At 45.8% G+C, this 16,347-nt stretch overlaps 1 protein-coding gene and 1 non-coding gene across 2 annotated transcripts in view; one reads left to right on the top strand and one right to left on the bottom strand.

The window, feature by feature from the left end:
- PLEKHM2 (pleckstrin homology and RUN domain containing M2) overlaps positions 1-1,398 on the bottom strand; it is a 79,428-nt gene extending 78,030 nt beyond the window's left edge. The window contains exon 1 of the mRNA XM_038747298.1: positions 1,320-1,398. Within this exon, the coding sequence (XP_038603226.1) occupies positions 1,320-1,398 (79 nt within the window). The remainder of the gene's footprint in view (positions 1-1,319) is intronic.
- A 10,519-nt stretch (positions 1,399-11,917) lies between these two features.
- LOC119929349 lies at positions 11,918-12,055 on the top strand. Its single transcript, XR_005451476.1, has one exon. It is a non-coding gene; the product is annotated as a small nucleolar RNA SNORA7 (small nucleolar RNA).
- Positions 12,056-16,347: the final 4,292 nt, after the last annotated feature.

Genomic DNA, 16,347 nt, shown 5'->3' with positions numbered 1-16,347 from the left:
AGAACAGTGCTTTGCACATAGTAAGTGCTTAATAAATGTCATTATTATTACTAAAGGGGTAGGAAAACAGCATGCGTAGCCTGCTTTGGTTTCGGTAGCAGTCTCCTTGCTGCCTCTTTTTTTTTTCAATGGTATTTGTTAAGTGGTTACTATGTGCTGGGTACTGTTTTAAGCGCTGGGGTAGATACAAGGTGACTGGGTTGGATGAGTCCATGACCCACATGGGGCTCACAGTCTTAATCCCCATTTTAAGGATGAAGGGAACTGAGACCCAGAGAAGGGAAGTGACTTCCCCAAGGCCACACAGCACACAAGAGGTGGATCAGGGATTAGAACCCAGGTCCTTCTCACTCCTAGGCCCAGGCCCATGCTTCTGTGGAGAAGCAGCGTAGCTCAGTGGAAAGAGCACGGGCTTTGGAGTCAGAGGTCATGGGTTCGAATACCGGCTCTGCCACTTGTCAGCTGTGTGACTTTGGGTAAGTCACTTCACTTCTCTGTGCCTCAGTTCCCTCATCTGTAAAATGGGGATTAAGACTGTGAGCCCACTGTGGGACAACCTGATTGCCTTGTAACCTCCCCAGCACTTAGAACAGTGCTTTGCACATAGTAAGTGCTTAATAAATGCTATCATTATTATTATTATTATTATTATTATTATTATTAATTATTATTCGCTAGGCCATGCTGCCTCCTGCCTCTCCAGTTCATACTTCCCTTTGTTGTCCAGATCATTTTTCTCAAAAACCCCTCAGCCCATGCCTCCTCAATCCCCAGAAACCTCTGATGGTTGCCCTTCCAACTCCAAATCAAACAAAACCTCCTTACCATTTCCTTTAAGGCATTCTATCAACTCTGCCCCTCCAACCTTACCTCACTGATCTGTTATTATTCATTCATTCACTCATTCAATCGTATTTATTGAGTGCTTACTGTGTGCAGAGCACTGTACTAAGTGCTTGGGAAGTACAAGTTGGCAACATATAGAGACGGTCCCTACCCAACAATGGGCTCATAGTCTAGAAGGGGGAGACGGACAACAAAACAAAACACGTGAACAGGTGTCAAGTCATCAGAATAAATAGAAGTAAAGCTAGATGCACCTCATTAATAAAATAAAATAAATAGAATAGTAAATATGTACAAGTAAAATAAATAGAGTAATAAATCTGTACAAACATATATACAGGTGCTGTGGGGAGGGGAAGGAGGTAGGGTGGGGGGGATGAGGAGGGGGAGAGAAAGGAGGGGGCTCAGTCTGGGAAGGCCTCCTGGAGGACCCAACTCTGCACACTTTACTCCTCTCACACTAACCTACTCACTGTCCCTCCATCTTGCCTGTTTTACTATCAACCGCTTGCCCACATCCTCCCTCTGGCCTGTGATTTCTTTCTCCTTCATGTCCAATAGCCCACTACTCTCCCTATCTTTATAGTCATACTAAAGTTTGTATCTCCTCACTGTACCTCCATCTTGCCTGTTTTACTATCAACCGCTTGCCCACATCCTCCCTCCGGCCTGTGATTTCTTTCTCCTTCATGTCCAATAGCCCACTACTCTCCCCATCTTTATAGTCATACTAAAGTTTGTATCTACTCACTGTACCTCCATCTTCCCTGTTTTACTATCAACCACTTGTCCACATCCTCCCTCCGGCCTGTGATTTCTTTCTCCTTGATGTCCAATAGCCCACTACTCTCCCCATCTTTACAGTCACACTAAAGTTTGTATCTACTCACTGTCCCTCCATCTTGCCTGTTTTACTATCAACCGCTTGCCCACATCTTCCCTCTGGCCTGTGATTTCTTTCTCCTTCATGTCCAATAGCCCACTACTCTCCCCATCTTTATAGTCATACTAAAGTTTGTATCTCCTCCAAGAGGTTTTCTCTACTCCAAGCTTTCCCTTCCTATTCGCCCTCCCCTGTGTCACCTATCCACTTACATCTGTATCCCTTAAGCACTTTGACACCCACCCTGCCTCCAGCCCCAGAACACTTATTTACATATCAATGTACTCGGCTGCTTCCCCTATCTGTAATGTATTTTAATATCTGGCTCCCCCACTAGATTGTAAATATATTGAGGGCAGGGATCTTATCTTTCAACTCTGCCACTTGTCTGCTGTGTGACCTTGGGTATGTCACAACTTCTCTGTGCCTCAGTTACCTCATCTGTAAAATGAGGATTAAGTCTGTGAGCCCCACGTGGGATAAACCTGATGACCTTGTATTTTATCCAGCACTTAGAACAGTGCTTGGCACATAGTAAGTGCATAACAAACACCATCATCAGCGTGGCTTTGTGGAAAGAGCCCGGGCTTGGGAATCAGAGTTGTGGGTTCCAATCCCGGCTCTGCCACTTGTCAGCTGTGTGACCTTGGGCAAGCCACTTAACTTCTCTGGGCCTCAGTTACCTCATCTGTAAAATTCATTCATTCATCAATCGCATTTATTGAGAGCTTACTGTGTGCAGAGCACACAGTTCTATATCAATCAATTGTATTTATTGAGCGCTTACTGTGTGCAGAGCACTGTACTAAGCATTTGGGAAGTACAAGATGGCAACATATAGAGACAGTCCCTACCCAACAGTGGGCTCACTATATATATTCTCTCTCTATATTCTATATTTATTATACTCTATATTGTATTCTATATTCTATAATGATGTGTCTAATAATAATAATAATAATGGTGTTTGTTAAGTGCTTGCTATGTGCCAAGCACTGTTCTAAGCACCGGATAAAATACAAGGTCATCAGGTTACCCCACTTGGGGCTCACAGACTTAATCCTCCCCAAGTGCTATTGTCTTATCCTCTCCCAAGCGCTTAGTATAACGGTCTGCTCACTAGTAAGTGGTCAATAGATGCCACGGATTGGTTATTCCCATTTTACAGATGCGAAAACTGAGGCTACAGCACTGCAGGGTCCCGCAAAGTCACACAGCAGGCAAATGGCAGCGGCAGGATTAGAACCCAGGTCTCCTGGGCCCTGCATTCTTTCCATTAGATCATGTGGCTTCTCTAAAGAAACAGTCCACAAAACCCCCTTTCCTTCCTCTGCCCCAGAGGAAGAGGGCAGGGCCTGAGCCCCGTGATTCAGTCAGGAGCCAAAAGCTCAAGGGGAAGAAGCAGTGTCCGGCAGCGGTTGGTGGCGAGGCCGGAGAAGGAAACTGTGGCTTGGAGATCTTTTCTGGGCTTGGAATAAGGACTCTGCTGCAAAAAGGGAAACCGGGCTTTCTGGAAATCAAATCAAAATGACAGAAAAGGTGGGAATCGTTCTCCAGGAATTAGAGCTTCCACTCATTTGGTGGTAAGGATTCCTGTCATTAATTAATTAATTAATTCATTCAACTAACCATATTTATCAAGCGCTTACTGTGTGCAATAATAATAATAATAATGGCATTTATTAAGCTCTTACTATGTGCAAAGCACTGTTCTAAGCGCTGGGGAGGTTACAAGGTGATCAGGTTGTCCCACGGGGGGGCTCACAGTCATAATCCCCATTTTACAGATGAGGTAACTCAGGCACAGAGAAGTTAAGTGACTTGCCCAAAGTCACACAGCTGACAATTGGCGGAGCCGGGATTTGAACCCCTGACCTCTGACTCCAAAGCCCGTGTTCTTTCCATTGAGCCACGAGCAATGAACTAAGCACTTGGAAGAGTAAATTATAACACCACACATTCCTGCCCACAAGCTCACAGTCTAGAGGGGGGAGGCAGACATTGATATAAATAAATTACACATGTATGCAGATCTATGCATGTGTTCTGTGGGGATGGGATGGAGGATGAATGAAGGAGCACGTAAGAGGAGTGCAGAAGGGAATTCATTCATTTATTCAATCGTATTTATTGAGTGCTTACTGTGTGCAGAGCACTGTACTAAGCGCTTGGGAAGTACAAGTTGGCAACATATAGCGACAGTCCTTACCCAACAACGGGCTCACAGTCTAGAAGGGAATGGGAGAAGCGGAGAGGAGGGCTTAGTCAGGGAAGGCTTCTTGGAGGAGGTATGCCTTCAATAAGGCTTTGAAGTGGGGGAGAGCAATTTTCTGTCTGATATGAGGAGGGAGGGCATTCCAGGCCAGAGGTAGGATAACAATAATAATAATAATAATAATAACAATAATAATAATATTTATTAAGCACTTACTATGTGCAAAGCACTGTTCTAAGTGCTGGGGAGGTTACAAGGTGATCGGTTTGTCCCACGGGTGGCTCACAGTCTTAATCCCCATTTTACAGATGAGGGAACTGAGGCCCAGAGAAGTGAAGTGACTTGCCCAAAGTCACACAGCTGGCAACTGGTGGAGCCGGGATTTGAACCCCTGACCTCTGACTCCAAAGCCCGGGGTCTTTCCACTGAGCCACGCTGCCTCTCTAATGTGGGTGAGAGGTTGGCAGATAGATGAGATGAAGGTACAATGAGAAGGTCAGCAAGCAGCATGGCTCAGTGGAAAGAGCCCGGGTTTGGAAGCCAGAGGTCATGGGTTCTAATCCCGGTTCCGCCACTTGTCAACTGTGTGACTTTGGGCAAGTCACTTCACTTCTCTGGGCCTGTTACCTCATCTGTAAAGTGGGGATTAAGACTGTGAGCCCCATGTGGGACAACCTGATTACCTTGTGTCCTCCCCAGCGCTTAGAACAGTGCGTGGCACAAAGAAAGCACTTAACAAATACTATTATCAGTGCTTAGAACAGTGCTTGGCACATAGTAAGTGCTTAAATACCATCATCATCATTAGAGGAACCAAGTGTGTGGACTGGGTTGTAGTGGGAGAGTAGCGAGGTGAGGTAGGAGGGGCCAAGGTGATTGAATGCTTTAAAGCCAATGGTGAAGAGTTTTTGTTTGATGCGGAGGTGGATGGGCAACCACCGGAGCATGTTGAGGAGCGGGGAAACATGGTCTGAACGTTTTTGAAGGAAAATGATCTGGGCAGCAGATTGGAGTATGGACTGGAATGGGGGAGTAGATTCCTTCTTGCCCAACTCAGGGCTGCAGTGGCCAGGTTAGACCCAGTAGATGCTGTCCAATCAGTTCCTGATGAGGAAACACCCGCATTCAAAATGCTCGGGCCTTAATCCTGGCTCCGCCGATAGTCAGGTGGGTGACTTTGAGCAAGTCACTTCACTATTCTGGGCCTCAGTGACCTCATCTCACCCTCACCTCATCCTCAAACTCCTCACCCTGGGCTTCAAGGCTGTCCATCCCCTCGCCCCCTCCTACCTCACCTCCCTTCTCTCCTTCTCCAGCCCAGCCCGCACCCTCCACTCCTCTACCGCTAATCTCCTCACCGTACCTCGTTCTCACCTGTCCCGCCATCGACCCCCGGCCCACATCATCCCCCTGACCTGGAATGCCCTCCCTTCCCACATCCGCCAAGCTAGCTCTCTTCCTCCCTTCAAGGCCCTACTGAGAGCTCACCTCCTCCAGGAGGCCTTCCCAGACTGAGCCCCCTCCTTCCTCTCCCCCTCCTCCCCTCCCCATCCCCCCCGCCTTACCTCCTTCCCTTCCCCACAGCACCTGTATATGTATATATATGTTTGTACGTATTTATTACTCTATTTATTTATTTATTTAACTTGTACATATCTATTCTATTTTATTTTGTTAATATGTTTTGTTTTGTTCTCTGTCTCCCACTTGTAGACTGTGAGCCCACTGTTGGGTAGGGACCGTCTCTATATGTTGCCAACTTGTACTTCCCAAGCGCTTAGTACAGTGCTCTGCACACAGTAAGTGCTCAATAAATACGATTGAATGAATGAATCTGGCAAATGGGGATGAAGACTTTGAGCCCCACGTGGGACAACTTGATCACCTGTATCTCCCCGGGTGCTTAGAACAGTGCTTGGCACATAGTAAGCACTTAACAAAATACCAACATTATTCTGACGATTTTGACACCTGTCTACATATTTTGTTTTGTTGTCTGTCTACCCCTTCTAGACTGTGAGCCCCTTGTTGGGTGGGGACCGTCTCTATATGTTGCCAACCTGTACTTCCCAAGCGCTTAGTACGGTGCTCTGCACACAGTAAGCACTCAATAAATATGATTGAATGAATGAATTACTTTCCAAGCACTTAGTGCAGTGCTCTGCACACAGTAAGTGCTCAATAAATACGATTGAATGAATGAATGAAGAACTACCCACCACTGGAAAGCAGGTCACACTAGGGTGGAGCCCACAGCACACCTGAACCCTGCCCTAAAGCTGGGTGGTGGTTTGGGCATGTCAGTTCTAGGAGTTGCGCTGCCTGTATTCTGGCTTGTTAATTTAGTGTGGGTATCTACCAAAAAGGACATCCTGTCTGTCTGCATTCGGCTAGTTTGAAAGGAAACAATACTTAAATAAAGTGATGCCTTATCTCAGCACCTAGGCTGCTTTTAGGAAGACTTTAGAAGCCAGAAGTTGAAGGATGTTTCCTTAAGAGTTTATTATCCAACAAATTGTAAGGAAAGAGGGCAGAGCTGAAGAGTGGCACACATCCAGGTCTCTGAGTCAAGAGTCATCACGAGACGAAAATCCCTCCACTGATTCAGTCGGTGACTTGGGCAAGACACGCCAAACCTCATTTTTTTCTGTTGTCTAATGTGGTGTAATAATGAGTCTCACCCTCCTCTCACAGGGAGCTGGGAAATCCATAAAGGAGGGAGGAGAGAAGGACATCGCACCCAAGGTGCCTCAGCTGCTCAAATGGGAGGAAGGCAAAGAGACACTAACAACACACGAGTCGTTCACTCTGCAAAGAAGATGGTGCGATTTCTACTCAAAGAAGCCTGCAATCTGAAGCAAATAACAGAAGCCAAAAACGTATCAATACTAGGGGGAAGATGGTCATTTGATGAAAAAGGGGATGACTCAAGGTGGAAGTGTTTGCGGGGTAATTTGCAGGATTTGGTAGATATTTCCTTGGTTGGGTTTGCTGTTCCCTCTGGAGGCAGCAGCAGAGGATTCTGTCCAACACAATAGCATAGAGAAGCAGCGTGGCTCAGTGGAAAGAGCCCGGGCTTTGGGGTCAGAGGTCATGGGTTCGAATCCCGGCTCCGCCACATGTCTGCTGTTTGACCTTGGGCAAGTCACTTAACTTCTCTGAGCCTCAGTTACCTCATCTGTAAATGGGGATTGACTGTGAGCCCCACGTGGGACAACCTGATCAGGTTATATCCCCCAGCGCTTAGAACAGTGCTTTGCACATAGTAAGCGCTTAACAAATGTCATTATTATTATTATTATTATTATTATTATTATTATTATTAACCCAGACATTCCTAGGTGTTCCAAACAACGTCAGTTTATGGAGTGCTTACTATGGGCAGACTAGTACTAAGCTGTACTAAGCTTACTGTACTAAGCACTTGGGAGGGTACAACAGAATTAGCAGGCACGTTCCCTGCCCATAACGAGCCTACAGCCTAGAGGGGGAGACAGACATTAATATGAATAAATACTTTATAATAAATAATTTAATGATATTAATTCATTCAATTGCATTTATTGAGCACTTACTGTGTGCAGAGCACTGCACTAAGCACTTGGAAAGTACAAATCTGCGACATATAGAGACGGTCCCTACCCAACAACGGGCTCACAGTCTAGAAGGGGAGACAGACAACAAAACAAAACAAATAGACAGGCATCAATATAAATAATAGAATCATAGATTCATTCATTCAATCGTATTTATTGAGCGCTTCCTGCCTGCAGAGCACTGTACTAAGCGCTTGGAAAGTACAATTCGGCAACATGTACACAAGAGCTGTGGGGTTGTGGGTGGGGCGAATTGCAAATGCCCAAAGGTCACAGATCCGAGAGCGTAGACGACGCAGGGGGAATTGTGAAAGATGCCACCAATAGCCAGTTTACTCACCCTGGGCCTTGCAGAACTACGTCAGGCTGCTTCTAGAACATTGCATGGCACATAGTAAGCGCTTAAATACTATCATTATTATTCTAGAAGCCTGACATCAAGCACAGTGCATCTGGATAAGTCACCCTTGACCTTCGGTCCAAAGAGGCCGGTTTGCTCCTCGTGACCCCAGGACTGGGTGGACTAAACAAATGCAGACTGTTCAGTGTGGAACCTTAGCTCCTTTCAAACTGAAAATAGGGCTCCTTGGGGCTCTGATGGAGTTGGGAGGAAATTTGTTAGTCTGAGGGATTATTATTGCAGATTTCCTTCTTCAATTTGGTCTAAGGAGGGAATTCTGTGGAACATCTAAGGGATTCAAACCCTTTCCCTTTTGTACATAACTGAGGGGCAGCATATTTGCTTTTGGAAGCATTATGTTGGGGGGTTTGGTGGAACAAAGATCCCAAGAAGTCCCCCTACCATTTGCAACCACACTCTGGAGATTTATCATGAAGATCGACCGGTAAAGAGGTGCATGTCACGATTCATCCTTGGGACTTCTTGCACATCTGATTACATCACAGCCCTCATATGATACACTCCGCTCGCCCACATCCCCCGGCCCTGCCTGTTTGTTGCTGCTTCCTTGAGAATCAGGATTTCCTTGTTTCCCTCCTTTGGAAAGTTTCTAGTTTAAATGTTCCCTATTTGCTCTTGAAACACTAATTATTCTCAACTTCATCTTAGTCCATTACAACATTTTTAATCCCACACAGTGGGTATAAAATGCCTTATCCAGCCTCCTATATGTTCCTTAACACTCCCCTGAAAATCAGGGTTGCTCCCTTAAAAAAAAAAGCGAGGGGGGTTTCTCAAAATCTCTTCTTTTGGACACCTCTAGACTCCTCTCCTCTACCCCATCTCCTGCCGAGGGGTCCCTAAATTCCCACTATCGGTGGGGTGGAGTAAACAGCCTTCCAAGGAAACTGGAGCAGGGTACGAATTCCCAGGGCTAGCCTTCAAAATCATCATCATCAATCGTATTTATTGAGCGCTTACTGTGTGCAGAGCACTGTACTAAGCGCTTGGGAAGTACAAGTTGAAAATGACCTATTCCATCCAAAAATATTTAAATAACTCTCACTGTGGGCAGGGAATATGTCAGTTTATTGTTATATTGTACTCTCCCAAGCATATATTATTCATTCATTTATTCAATCATATTTATTGCGTGCTTACTACTACTACTACTACTACTACTAATGATGGCATTTGTTAGTGCCTACTATGTACAAAGCACTGTTCTAAGCACTGTGGAGGATACAAGGTGATCAGGTTGTCCCACGTGGGGCTCATAGTCTTACAGATGAGGGAACTGAGGCACAGAGAAGTTAAGTGTCTTGCCCGAAGTCACACAGCTGACAAGTGGCAGATCCAGGATTAGAACCCATCACCTCTGACTTAGTACTGTGTGCAGAGCATTGTACTAAGTGCTTGGAAAGTATAATTCAGCAAGAGACAATCCTTGCCCACAGTGGGTTTACAGTCTAGCTTAATAATAATAATAATGGCATTTATTAAGCTCTTACTATGTGCAAAGCTCTGTTCTAAGCGCTGGGGAGTTTACAAGGTGATCAGGTTGTCCCACGGGGGGCTCACAGTCTTAATCCCCATTTTCCAGATGAGGTAACTAAGGCCCAGAGAAGTTAAGTGACTTGCCCAAAGTCACCCAGCTGACAAGTGGCGGAGCCGGGATTTCAACCCATGACCCCTGACTCCAAAGCCCAGGCTCTTTACACTGAGCCATGCTGCTGCCTTGCACACAGTAAGTGCTCAATAAATACGATTGAATGAGTTCCAGAAACTTGTCAACCCACCAAAACATGACTTCCCACTCTATACAGAGTTGTTCCAACTTGCCAGCTAGATGACTCCCTTCTGAAATTCCCTCATTGACTTTTGTCCTGTCCCCAATCCTCCCCAAAGACACTGCCTCGTTAATCCTCCTCCGTCTCCCAATCCCTGCCCCTTTACCTACGATGCTCCAGCCCCTGCTTGCAGGCAAAAGGGAGTCACAGTTTCCCTCGTACTCTTTTTCTTTCTGGGCTCCCGTACCCCCTTTTTTTTTTTAATAGCATTTATTAAGCACTTACTATGTGCAAAGCACTGTTCTAAGCGCTGGGGAGGTTACAAGGTGATGAGGTTGTCCCATTGGGGGCTCACAGTCTTAAAAACATTGTTCTAAGCTCTGGGGAGGTTACAAGGCGATCAGGTTGTCCCACCGGGGGCTCACAGTTTGAATCCCCATTTACAGATGAGGGAACTGAGGCACAGAGAAGTTGTGACTTGCCCAAAGTCACACAGCTGACAGTTGGAGTCAGGATTTGAACCCATGACCTGTGACTCCAAAGCCCAGGCTCTTTCCACTGAGCCACGCTGCTGCTTGTAACTTGGACTTAACCTCTTGGCCTTAACCTCTTGGGACTTGGACTCTTCCTGGGGCATCAAGACTTGGATTTAGATTTATTTTATTGTCCCTGAGACAATCAATCAATCAATCATATTTATTGAGCGCTTACTGTGTGCAGAGCACTGTACTAAGCGCTTGGGAAGTACAAGTTGGCAACATATAGAGACAGTCCCTACCCAACAGTGGGCTCACAGTCTAAAAGGGAGAGACAGAGAACAAAACCATACTAACAAAATAAATAAATGGAATAGATATGAACAAGTAAAATAAATAAATAAATAAAGTAATAAATATGTACAAACATATGTACAATAATAATATGAGACATATGAGACAGCTTCAGTTCCTTGTCTGGGGGCTGCCTCTCACTACAGATCACAGACCCGAACACGGTGCAGTGGTCTGTTCATAGTGACTAATTACATGCCCTACTGTGTCATCAATGACGGTATTTATTGAGCACTTATTGGAAAGCACTAAAACTCTGTTGGGAAATGCCAAAGACATAATGATAACTGCGGTATTTGTTAAGTGTTTATTATATGTCAAGCACTAAGCACTGGGGAACATACAATATAATCAGGTCAGACAATCCCTGTACCACAAGGGGCTCATAATCTAAATAGGAGAAAAAACAGGTATTGAAGCTCACTGTGGGCAGGGAATGTGTCTGTTTATTGTTTTATTGTACTCTCCCAAGAGAAGCAGCGTGGCTCAGTGGAAAGAGCATGGGCTTTGGAGTCAGAGGTCATGGGTTCAAATCCCAGCTCCGCCACGTCTGCTGTGGGACCTTGGGCAAGTCACTTAACTTCTCGGACCCTCAGTTACCTCATCTGTAAAATGGGGATGATGACTGTGAGCCCCAAACGGGACAACCTGATCACTTTGTATTCCCCCCAGTGCTTAGAACAGTGCTTTGCACATAGTAAGCGCTTAACAAAGAGAAGCAGTGTGGCTCAGTGGAAAGAGTACGGGCTTTGGAGTCAGAGTTCATGGGTTTGAATCCCGGCTCCACCAATTGCCGGCTGTGTGACTTTGGGCAAGTCACTTTACTTCTCTGTGCCTCAGCTACCTCATCTGTAAAATGGGGATTAAGACTGTGAGCCCCCTGTGGGGCAACCTGATCACCTTGTAACCTCCCCAGCGCTTAGAACAGTGCTTTGCACATAGTAAGCGCTTAATAAATGCCATTATTATTATTGGAGAAGCAGCATGACTCAGTGGAAAGAGCACGGGCTTTGGAGTCAGAGGTCAGGGGTTCAAATCCTGGCTCCACCAATTGTCAGCTGTGTGGCTTTGGGCAAGTCACTTAACTTCTCTGTGCCTCAGTTACCCCATCTGTAAAATGGGGGTGAAGACTGTGAGCCCCCCCATGGGACAAACTGATCACCTGGTAACCTCCCCAGCGCTTAGAACAGTGCTTTGCACATAGTAAGCGCTTAATAAATGCCATTAAAAAAACCCACAAACGCCATCATTATTATTATTATTATTATTTTAGTACAGTGCTCTGCACACAGTAAACGCTCAATAGCTACAACTGAATGAATGAATCCCCATTTTGCAGATGAGGTAACTGAGGCACCTCCTCGCAGGACCGCACCTGGAGAGTTTCCAGTACTCTACAAGTCTTGGCTAAGGGAAGGAGAGTCAAGCAGAGGCGGATCCATTCCATTCCTAGCTTGGGCAGTGGCTAGCGAGTAGAAGGCAATCTGCTACAAGTCAAAACTCACCTGTGCTGGGCAGCAGCGGCATGGGAGAGAGTCGAGGGCAGAGACTCGGGTTTACTGCACAGAAGAAGGCAGTGGTAAACCGCTTCCGTATTTTTCCCAAGAAAACTCCAAGGATCCACTACCAAAACGATTGCAGATGGAGGTGGGGCGTTATGGGAGAGATGTGCACATGGAGAGACGTGGAAGATACAGTGGAAACCAGTATTTCTTTTTTGCGAAGCTAATCCTTCCCGCTGCTTGGGAATAGGCTGCTGAGCTCGAGTGTCGATAACGTTTAGCTTTTTTGAAGAGACAGAAGGAAGCAGCGTGGCCTAGTGGGTAGAGCGTGAGCCCGAAAGACCTGGGTTCTAATCCGGACTCTGCCACTTGCCTGCTGTGTGGCTTTGGGCAAGTCACTTAACTTCTCTGTGCCTCAGTTCCCTCATCTGTAAAATGGGGATTACGACTGTGAGTCCCATGAGGGACAGGGAGTGGGTCCAACCTGATAAGGTTGTATCTACCCCAGCACTTAGTACAGTCCCTGGCACATAGTAAGTGCTTGATAAATACCACAAAAAAGGGTGTAAACACAGACAAGCAAAAGAGTCTAGAAAACTCACCAGGCCCCTCTTCTCCAGCCAGGCGGGGGTCAAATCCCAGCTCATCAAATTGTTGAGTCTGCTGCCTGGAAGAGAGGGTGCCCAGCCTCCATGTCTTCAGGCTTCCAGTAGCCCCTTCTTCTGCCACCCAAGGCCACCAAGACACAGCTGCCGCTGGGAAGACTGCCGTGTGGCTGAGACTACTGTGCCTGTTGAACTCGGAGCCACGAGAAGCCTCGAACTCGGCTCCTCTAGCTCCCAATCTATTGCTCTTCCATTCATCAAACAATGGTATTTGTTGATGGCTTACTGTGTGCAGAACACTAAATGCTTGGGAAAGTACAGCACAGAGTGGGTAGATTCATGCGTTCATTCATTCAATCAATCGTATTTACTGAGCACTTACTGTGTTCAGAGCACTGTACTAAGTGCTTGGGAAGTACAGATCAGTAACATATAGAGACGGTCCCTACCCAACAACGGGCTCGCAGTCTAGACGGAGGAGACAGACAGCAAAAGAAGTAGATAGGTGTCACTACCACCAGAATAGAATTACAGCTATATACACATCATTAATAAAATGAATATAGTAAATATGTACAAATAAAAGAGTAATAAATATGTACAAATATATACAAGTGCAGTGGGGAGGGGAAGAGCGTAGAGCGGAAGGAGGGGGGGCGATGGGGAGGAGGAGAGGAAAAAGGGGGGCTCAGTCTGGGAAGGCCTCCTGGAGGAGGTGAGCTCTCAGTAGGGATTTGAAGGGAAGAAGAGAGCTAGCTTGGCGGATGTGCGGAGGGAGGGCGTTCCGGGCCAGAGGAAGGACTTGGACCAGGGGTCGACAGCAGGACAGGCAAGAACGAGGCCCAATGAGGAGGTTAGCGGCAGAGGAGCGGAAGGTGCGGGCTGGGCTGGAGAAGGAGAGAAGGGAGATGAGGTAGGAAGGGGCGAGGTGATGGACAGCCTTGAAGCCGAGAGTGAGGTAGATGCAATCCCTGCCTACTGTTTGTACCAAACTTTCTCCTCTCTTCCCACTGCCCCTTCCCCCCAACATTGTTCTTAGACTATGCGCCTGTTGGGGTCAAGAAGCCAAGTCTAATTTTCATCCCCGTATTTTTTCCCAGCACTCAATAAAGTGCTTTCCACACAGTACGTGCTTAATCAATACTACTGGAATGAGAACAAATCAACAAACCAAACAATACTCTTCTGAGAAACGTTTTATTGTTTTAAATATCAAATTCTTTACATCAATTCTTATTCTCAATAAAGTCCCTAATATTAAAAAAAACCCAAAACAGGAAAAATCAAGTGTATTTTGATTACTCAAGGCTGACATATCCTGATACTTGAAGAAACAGACTTGATTGCCAGATACATCCAGTTTGCTGCAAACTACATGTTCAGCCCATCAGACCAATGGCACAAATGCAACCAGATTTGGGATTCCTGAGTTTGATTCCCTTAAATTCCTGGAAGAGTTTTCCCAACTCTTAGCCCCCAAAGCATTAGCAGAACAGTTGCCAAACTGCTGAGAAGCTAGCAGTATAAAAAAGTTACTATAGACAGTCCTAATGCTTCAAAAAGAAAAGTTTGTGGTCACTATGAAAATTTAGGACAGTTGACAGTGGTGGATATATATGTGTGTGGGAAAAATAAGGTCTTGATTTTCCCCCTTAGGACTGCCAAAAGCTATTTTTCCAGATATGGAAAGCTGATAACATCTTTTTTCAAATCTCTGCTGAAATAAAAAGGAGAGAATTTCAATGATCAAAAAACAAACTAGTTGTTAAGTGGTGAAAAACAGGGTCAACCAATTCTTCCAGTGACTGGATTAACTCTGCAGCAGGAGTCACCGGAGCTGACAAATACAAAACCCCGAGAAGAGACAACTGATCAGACAGTGACATTTTCCAATCAGTGCTCTTAGAGACTAGTGGATGATTTAAGCTGAAATGGCCATAGAACATGAAGCCCTATGTATAAAAATGAGGTAAAAAAACCCCCCAAAACAAAACAATGACTTGGCCACAGTACAGGAACTTCAAAAAGTAACCTGAAAGTGACATGACCACTTTAAAGGAAGGGAAAAACACAACCCACATAATCAACTGCAGAGGGCTATTAGCTCCAACTGTCAGAGTGGTTTGGAGATACCATCAGTCATCAGGCTATGAACCAAACTGGCTGATACTGCCCCTTACACGCTCTTTTCCATCACCAGCCATCTTTTTTGGTGGTAAAAACTTTCAGTCATTACTCATCCAGAGCCAGCCCAACAGCTTAAATCACCAAAACCCTTAAATTCACTGGCCCCACCAACCATTATTTTCTTCTTAGTCTGAGGCCATCTAGTTGACTGACCTTCCCAAGCCAGGCCTTCCAACTTCAGATCTGAAATAAATTTCTCCCCAGACTCCGTCGCGGGACAGAACTGAGATGACCCAAGCGGTCACCCTGGCTCTTACTTCTGAGGACTGGGAACTAGAGGGAAAATGACACTTCCAAAACTAACCTTTGAGCCGGGATGTTCTAGTTCCTTCACCTCCTCAATGTGGATTACGCAAGAAAACACACGCTCCCTCCAAGAATTTGTAGAAAGCATTACCCTTGTAGTTCCTATTTCCATCCAGTTCTAGAGTCATCTGTCCAAAGTGCAGAGAACCTCCCGATGAACCAAATCTGGACAGGTGTGACAACAGCATAATCCGGATTAAAGTTAGATGAACCGATCTGTGCATTCCTTGAATGGCCATCGGTGATTTTCAAGACTTCTTCCTAGGGAAGCGGCAGATACTTCAAGGTCTGAATGTCCCAGGACAAGCTGTAAAACGGTCATATTATGTAAGGAAACTAAGAAGCATAGGCATAAATAAAACTAAGTCTTGCGAGTATTAGAAAATTTCCTTCTTCACCCCAATCTTCATCTCACTCAGTAGGCTCGGACTAAAAGTCTCCAATTCGAACCTACCCTGGGTGGCTGCGGAGGCCCCAAAATTTATTGTAAATCACAATTCCTAGTTCTCTGTTATCCAATTTTCTAAAGCAATTCTGAATGCATTTCCCAACAATAAATCTCAGAGAAGCAGTGGGGCCTAGTGGAATGAGCCTGGGCAGCCAAGGGCCTGGGTTTTAAACCCGGTTCCGTCACTTATTTGCTGTGTGACCTTAGGCAAGTCATTTAACTTCTCTGTGTCTGTTACCTCACCGTAAAATGGGTGTAAAATGGGGATTAATAATAATGATGCCAGGCACTATACTAAGCCCTGGGATGGATCCAAGCAAATCAAGTCCCTGTCCCATGTGGGGTTCACAGTCTCAATCCCCTTTTGACAGATGAGGTAACTGAGGCACAGAGGATTAAAGAAGTGATTTGCCCAAGGTCACACATCAGACAAGTAGTGGGGCCGGGATTAGGATCCATGACCTTCTGACTCCTGTGCCCATCCTCTGTCCACTTCGCCAGGCTGCTTCACAGGTCACACAGGAGACAGGTAGCAGAGCTGGGCCTAAACCCCAGGTCCTTCTGACTCCCAGCCTCCTGATCTACCCAAGGACACGCTGTTTCTCAGAGTTGGTTCCCCACTCACAATGAGGAAATTCTGTTTTTAAAGTGATAGCTTATTTTAGAAAGTTTGGGGTTTTTTTAACCACTCACGGATAAAAGTAACGTTAGGTCAGTATCCCTTAGTCTAATCCCAGCC

This window comes from Tachyglossus aculeatus, chromosome 5, assembly GCF_015852505.1.
Source record: "Tachyglossus aculeatus isolate mTacAcu1 chromosome 5, mTacAcu1.pri, whole genome shotgun sequence".
Lineage (NCBI taxonomy): Eukaryota > Metazoa > Chordata > Mammalia > Monotremata > Tachyglossidae > Tachyglossus > Tachyglossus aculeatus.
Note: the sequence above shows the minus strand (reverse complement) of the source record. Positions and strands in the feature narration are given on the sequence as shown.